This window comes from Maniola jurtina, chromosome 18 (genome assembly GCF_905333055.1).
Source record: "Maniola jurtina chromosome 18, ilManJurt1.1, whole genome shotgun sequence".
In the NCBI taxonomy this organism is placed as follows: domain Eukaryota; kingdom Metazoa; phylum Arthropoda; class Insecta; order Lepidoptera; family Nymphalidae; genus Maniola; species Maniola jurtina.
In genome coordinates this window covers 5,767,765-5,775,193 of record NC_060046.1, presented here as the reverse complement: position 1 = coordinate 5,775,193, position 7,429 = coordinate 5,767,765, and the positions used below count along the sequence as shown (strand labels likewise).

The 7,429-nt window shown below is 34.5% G+C and overlaps 1 protein-coding gene across 1 annotated transcript; it reads right to left on the bottom strand.

The window, feature by feature from the left end:
• Positions 1-790: 790 nt before the first annotated feature.
• LOC123874627 (odorant receptor 23a-like) lies at positions 791-7,214 on the bottom strand. The gene is made up of 9 exons (XM_045920115.1): positions 6,976-7,214; positions 6,166-6,377; positions 5,772-5,884; positions 5,583-5,658; positions 4,847-4,979; positions 3,192-3,291; positions 1,984-2,097; positions 1,741-1,896; positions 791-844 (listed from the first exon to the last, which is right to left on the bottom strand). Exons 1-9 carry the CDS (start codon positions 7,212-7,214, stop codon positions 791-793), a joined length of 1,197 nt encoding a protein of 398 aa, XP_045776071.1.
• Positions 7,215-7,429: the final 215 nt, after the last annotated feature.

The following is a 7,429-nucleotide window of genomic DNA, read 5'->3' as shown; positions in this document are numbered from 1 at the left end:
TTAAGAACCTTGGGGACACATAGGTTTGTTTCACTTTACCTACCGCATATCTTGCATATCCTCGAAGTCTTGGCAAATAATGATAACTTAACCTACTTTTTTCATTCATATACTAGCTGATGCCCGCGACTTCGTTCGCGTGGATAAAGGTTTTTAAAAAATCCCGTGGGAGATCATTGATTTTCCGGGATAAAAAGTAGCCTGTGTTAATCCAGGGTATTTACCTACCTTCATCTACCTTCATACAACAGCCAAATCCGTCCAGTAGTTTTTGCGTGCAAGAGTAACAAACATACACACATACGCACCAACTTTCGCATTCTGTGAACTCTTCGGAATATAAAATGTGTTCATCAGCAGTGGACGTCTAAGTGCCCGGAAGCTGAAGATAAAGTATAGAAAGTAATTGACGTGAAAGTCTTTCACTTCATAACAACACAGTAGAAAAATACACTTCGTATTTATTTAAAGTAAAAAGCTGCCTTTATCATATTCCAGCATACTAAGCTTTATCTTTATTTCAACAAGAACGAGTATAATGGAGAATTTTATAGAAAATAAAACACATAATGCATACTTTGGGTGCTTTCTTTTATTATTTAAATGTGATTTGTTATACAAATACCTACCTGTGATATAGTGCACTTGTATGCTTAATAATAACTAGCGATAAGACCGCCTTTGCATGCTGTGTAGTTCTATCCTTAGTTTTTGTTTTTTCTTCGGTATATATCTGTTTACTTGTGTGCAACGGAGATTTTAAAATAAATGAATAAAATAATTCATCTTCTCATTTTTTCATTTGGTTTAAAACAGCGAATCCCTTATAAGTCCAATTCATTACCTAAAAAGATTTAAGTATGATTAAAATAAAACTACTAAATATTACACTATCTTTCTGCGTAGTGAGTACTCTTGCCTCATTGTTGAGGGTCGTTAACCTTTCTATTAAACACATAATGTTCCTCTAAGGTTTTCTTGATATTGCAATAGCGTAAAATAAAAAACAAACAGATATCTTTACGTATATCGCTTTCCTTAGACGACCTATAATAACATAAATAATAATCGATTTTACAAAATTAAAAAACCGGACACATTATAATCAATTATTATTATCAATATATCACGCATACCTACTCCCCACAGAAAGTCAGTCGTAAATCTAAAGTCAACCTAAAGATATAAATCGATCCGATAACCTAGAGATATAAAGCGGTTGTCTGCGTTAGCTTCGAACACAATCTTATTACAAGTGCAAATTAAAAATTTATAACACCCCCCCGACAATTGAAGGTTACAGTAACGAGAAAAGACCTGGTAACTTTCAAACGGCTGAACCGATTTTCTTGAACTATTCCGCGCCTACGATCCAAAGTATCCGAGCATGAACATCCGAGTTTTCCAAAACATCATTTTCAAATAAATAATTATGTATCTAGGCAACATCCATCTTGACAGCTTGACATTTGTCAATTGACATAATATTACGAACCTAACGGTTATCTAACCTTCTTTTCTACAAGAAAACTAGAAAAGAGCTGATAACTTTTAAACGGCTGAACCAATTTTTTTGGATTATAGCTAAGAACACTCTCGATCAAGCCACCTTTCAAACAAAAAAAAACTAAATTAAAATCTGTTCATTCGTTTAGGCGCTACGATGCCACAGACAGATACACAAATACACACGTCAAACTTATAACACCCCTCTTTTTGGGTCGGGGGTTAAAAACTCACCTTTCTAAATGTTGCCATAGACACTGGCAAAAGCTTAGAAGTTTTTAAAACAAGATCTTGTTGGTTCCCTATTAAAAATATAATAAAGTTTTTCTTCATCTGTTGGGGCAAGTCGATCCAGGGGAAACAATAAACTATCGTTGACATGTAAGAACCCTGAAAACAATATGATATTTAAATTACCTACAAGTCTACTTTTAGTGTGGACTCTAATATTAGGCTATGGAAAATATGCCACTTTACCTTTTCAGTTATGATGCTTCCGAAATAGCAGTCAACATACAGCATTATTGTCAAAATAAACAAAAATCCGAATACCCATACCAGTTCCACTATATTGTTAAGTGGGTTCCGTATCTGGAAAAATATGCTTTCACTGTCTGTGTAAATAAGTTATGGCGTCTTTCTTGATAAAAACAAAATAAGCTTTATTTATAAATATAAATAAATAAAATGTTTATTTCGAATTATCTTGTTACATACGAGGTATGTAACAAGATAATTCGTACACCGTAGGTTTGATCTCGAGCAATAGATTGCGTGCTTATTATTGGCGTAAGTATACAATTACTGTAACTTAATTACTAATACAATTTTTTTTAGAATATTGCAAGAACTAGCTATCCTAGCTAGATTTTTTAGATCTGTGTTAAGAAAAACCAGGTTAGATATTTAGTTAGATATAAACGTGGCAGCGCTCGAGGAGCCTAAGCCCATCCAAGCATGGAGTGTCCTAGGTTTTATTTTTCAGTATAACACCATGATATTTTACTGAAATACCGTTGATGTACCGTTGAAATATCAAAATGCATAAAGCTAACATTAAATTGTTATCAAAAACACTTAGCTCTACAGCCACTCTGCCTGTTTACGCTGACCTTTATTGATTTCAATGCGGTTTTCATCTTTATTTAGAACATTTTACTAGAAAGGTTTATTTGTATAACTCAGGTGAGCCCACAGGCCCAAATCCGTCGGAGCGAATCAGGTAGTAGCAAATAGTAAATATTTATTTTCGTATGTCGTGTTTTTCGGGAAAACGCAACAAAATAATACGGGGTTCAGTTTTTATATGTAGTATACAAACCTAAGTATATTAATGTTTTAGTAAGGTTTTCACCCTTCAGTACGGAACGCTAAAAACGGAATATTATTATAAGTTTAATTGACTTTATTTGTAAAAACAATAATTACCGAAAATTAACCGTTTTACCGAAAATTACCGTTTGTGCTACTTTATTTTATCTAGGTCACAATAACATAGTGGACTGTAAGCATATTAGAATAAACTAAGGACAATAAGTGGACTGAAATTAGATTTAGAAATTATTCATAAGTAGAAGTTTAAGCTAGAATAAAATTACTTACTAGCCCATAGGCTATATCGTAGTAGCAATAAAGCTACCATTATAATATAATGGAGCTTTATGATAAGGAAAAAAAAATATTACCGAGAAAAATTGCACTGCAGTCGTACAAATAACTATTGAACTTATCAAAAAGGCAAGTAAGAACTGTGCTCCGAAAGTTCTCCCAATCGTATCAACAAACCTGAAAATATAAAAAGATAAAGTTTTAGCATGATAATAATATAATGTCACCAAATATATAAATACCTACGATAAAAAAAATGAAACATTAAATACTCTTTTATTTGGGACTATAACGCAAACACACTTATACAAAATAGAAAAATGCTGGAAAAAATACCTAAAGATCACAAAAAAACCTTAGTGTTAAAACCACATTAAAAAGCACTTTCCTTTTAATATACTTACTCGTATATGAATATTAATTGATGCCCGCGACCATTGTCCGCGTAGATTTAACAGGGCTCTCTCTGTCACTTACTCCATACAATCTTAGTCCCAGTTTCATTTGAATATTAAGCAATCAAAGTCCATGACATTTTGCAGACATATTCTAGGGGCTCAAAGATTTGTATGTGAATTTTTAAGACCGCGTAACTTTGAAACCGAATATTTTAACGGAAATCTGGAAAACCACAGGCATAGATATTAGTTTCCAGAACATTTCTACAAAATTCCATTGAGTATGATTGGTTAGTATTCCAATGAGAGACGAACTACGTTTGTATGGAGTGAGTGACGGAGAGACCCCTCTTAAGTTTAATAGAAATCTCGAGGGAAATTCTTTGATTTCTTGTAACAAAAAGTTGCAGTGGCCACCTATGTACCGAATATTGTCAAGATTGATTAAAAAGATCGAACCAAAAAGACATGCAGACTAGCATATTATCACAAGTCTAAACATTATAATTATACCAAATGTAAAAGTGTTTTTGTAAAAATTAAATTTGTTTCAAAATACTATTTTCTTGTATAATAACAGGGGAGCGTTGATCTAATCGGTCGTGAAAGGTCATTGGTGGTCGTAGTTTCTCCTGTAGGTACAATGTTTAAGATTACCTACGCAATTTTGAAGTCTAAGTCAGAGTGGTTTAGCGAGAAAGACTTTGCGAGGACAAAAGTTTAGTAAATACTAATATTAAATATTCGTGTGTTCACTTTTTGTACAATCTAATTTAACCCTACTTTTTTATACCTGTATCGACGCTGGCACACGCAGCAGTCATGTTGTCGACAAAGCGCCGCTCATCTGCATGCACACTAATGCCCGTATTCACAATCATTACTATGAGGTCTCACAGTGCGCTCGAACGCATAGTGTAGGTTCCACCAATCAGATTACTGTGTCACGTCAATTTACAATGATCTGATTAGTGGTACCTACACTATGCGTTCGAGCGCACTGTGAGACCTCATAGTAATAATTATCGTGAATATGAGCATAAGAGTGAAGCCATACGATACGTTGCGGCGACAACGGTGCGGCGCCTAAGCGGTGCCGCAGCGTTTTCCTACATATAAATCACAGTACCGGGCCAAACGATGCGTCGTAACGTCGTATGGCATCGCAACGCACGTTTAACGGACTTGGGACTAGAGAGACGAAGTGAGGAGAGGTGGTGCGGTTCAACGCCGCAATGAACCGTAAACGCATCGTGTGGCTGTGGTGTGGCTTCAGTCTTATACTGTTGCATAAAAAACGGTTCATACCTACTCTAACAAGCTTGTTAACTTACTTTATAATAGCACAATGATGGACGATGCTCTTTTTAAATCCATCCTTAAAGGCTTCATTTATCTCGCATTTCCCCGCCTTAACGAGCTCTTTCATGTTCTCGAAGTTATAAATTAAAACGTCCAATTGGCTGACTGCAATAAAATAAAGCGTCACGAACGCAACTCAAGGGTACATTGTAAAATGCTCTCTATTTCTGGAATGGAGGAAAGTCTGTTATAATTGTAGCGAAAATTTTTAGTTGTGAATAGAACACGCTTATATTCACGTTTGGTTTTGTCAGTGTATGTTCGACTATTTTATTACGTTTGTTTGTCTTGTATATTATTATGTAATAATATGAACGTAACTTATCTAATGGGCGGCTCGCTGAGCACAATGTACTTAGATACTTACAATTAAATGGGTATAATAATAATATCATAATTATCGTCAACCGATAGACATCCTCAGCGGCTCCCTGCGACTCGTTTGATGTCATCTGTCCATTTCGCGATTCTAACACCTTGAGACCCCGTCATATATCCGTTTTTCGAACTATGAGCCCTGCCCATTGCCACTTTAGCTTCGCAACCCTTTGAACTACTTATGTCGGTTACTCTGGTTTTCCCTCGGATGTTCTCATTTCTGATCTAATCATGTAGAGTAACTCCAAGCGTAGCTCTCTCAATCGTCCGCTACAAATGTAAGTAAAAAGTAAATGGTTGGTAAACTATAAAATGTTATTTTACACTTACTTGTGCACAACATAAATGACCAACGCATACTTTGTAATGATGAGAAAACAGCAAGTATCACAGGTTTGTAGAGAATCTGCAATTTTTAAATTAAAAAAAATATAATAAAAGTTCATCTTATTTATATTATTTTCGCACTAAACGTAATAGGTTCAAATGTTATTTAATATTGCACTATACAATACCGACCTGATAGACGCAGAGGAAATTGAAGTACTGCCCGTTGGGATCGAAAAATATGAAATCCATTTTTACAGGCAATACTGCAAACTTTTTTAGTCCCGGCACCACGATCATATGAACTGAAAAATTCATTTAAGTAGTATAGTTATTGTAATTAAGAATAAAAATAATTTTAGAAGCATCTTTGTCTAATATAAAAGTATTTATTTAAAAAAAAACAATGATCCTTTTAAAAAGTTTGCTAAGCAAGACCAAGAAAGCCCGAGAAAGACCAGGAATTTGGTTGGTAACTCAAAATGGTTAACGCCCACTGAGTTTTTGTCATTTTCATATGTATGAGATTACGTTTAGAGTGAGCCATATACTAACTTCATTCCGTGGATAAAGTATAGTTAGTTACCTGTAGTATCAACAGTTGCACTAATGACGAACGCAAAGAAAAACTTTTTGGACAACTTGATGCTTCGGTCTACTAAAGTCTTTTGAGGCAGCGAGAAGTGCAGGAATTCTTTTCTTCGCATTTGCTTTTTCAATTCCAATAGCAAATTGCGGCGATAGGTTGAATCCAGATATATTAAGAATATCAGCAGTTCTATCAGTACTAAATTAATTCTGTGAAAATAATGTGTTTAGAAAATTATTTATTCTCGAACTGTTAGAAAAGATGTGGCTTAAAAGCTCCAACCCATGCTCCCGTATTATTATTATTAGAGTTTCAACGTAATATTATGACGCGGCTCTATTCAAAGTTTTGTTGGCCCAAGAGAATACATTCTACCTATACTATTTTTACTATTCAAATTCAAAATATGCTTCTCTTGCTATTTTTAACTGACTTATCAAAGCTGGGGGTGGTTAATTTGATCCATAGGAATATAATTATGTATACATTTACTCATTTCCGAGCAAACTCTAAAACTGCACTGAAATTGAGTCCTTTCATGATTCCTATCACTGAAAATAAAACTTGAACTCATTTCCAAGTAACACAGTCTAAAACTGTGCTAAAAACTTAAGTCCAAAGTTAATAATTTCGACCAAAACGCCATAATTACAATAAAGTTCTAACAGCTTTCATTAAGTTTTTTGCTCCTCTTGTACAATTTTATTTCGTGCAATTATACCGTTTTGTTCGCTAGTGGCTCATAAGGTATAAGCCAAAATGGCCTGCTAAAGCTAGTGGGCCGCTGCCTTTGATTCCTTCACTTACACTCCCGCTGCCTCTTGAACCTCAGCAGTTCCAGACATGATCAATCTGACGAAGTACAAGAATTGTCCCATTATTGGTAAAACGAATATGAAAACGCCATATACAAGCCGACTAAGTACAATAATCCAAAACGTATAAGACTTCAGATCATGAGATATAAAAAAATACAACCCCGTCAATTTAAGAGCCCTAATTTGTAACGAAATGTATCGAAAGAGATAGGTTTCAGACGTCTCCATATTTCAGCGAGCGATACAGTAATGATACTTTAAAGAGTCATGAATACCAACTTAAAAATCTTTCGATAATTTCTTTCGATCAGACTAGGTACCTACCTAATTGATATAATTCGATAATGATCATCAGATTAATTATAATCATTTTAGAAAATTGGTTTTCTATTTAATTGTGACACAAAAATATGCAATACTAGCTGTTTACCACGGTTTCTTTC

Excerpts from the sequence above, each read along its gene's own strand:
- LOC123874627 (XM_045920115.1), bottom strand. The coding sequence starts at position 7,214 with ATGGAGACGTCTGAAACCTATCTCTTTCGATACATTTCGTTACAAATT. Across the intron at positions 6,378-6,975 it reads GTTCAAGAGGCAGCGGGAGT|AATTAATTTAGTACTGATAG; the intron begins GTAAGTGAAGGA and ends TTATTTTCACAG. Across the intron at positions 1,897-1,983 it reads GAAGCATCATAACTGAAAAG|GGTTCTTACATGTCAACGAT; the intron begins GTAAAGTGGCAT and ends TATTGTTTTCAG.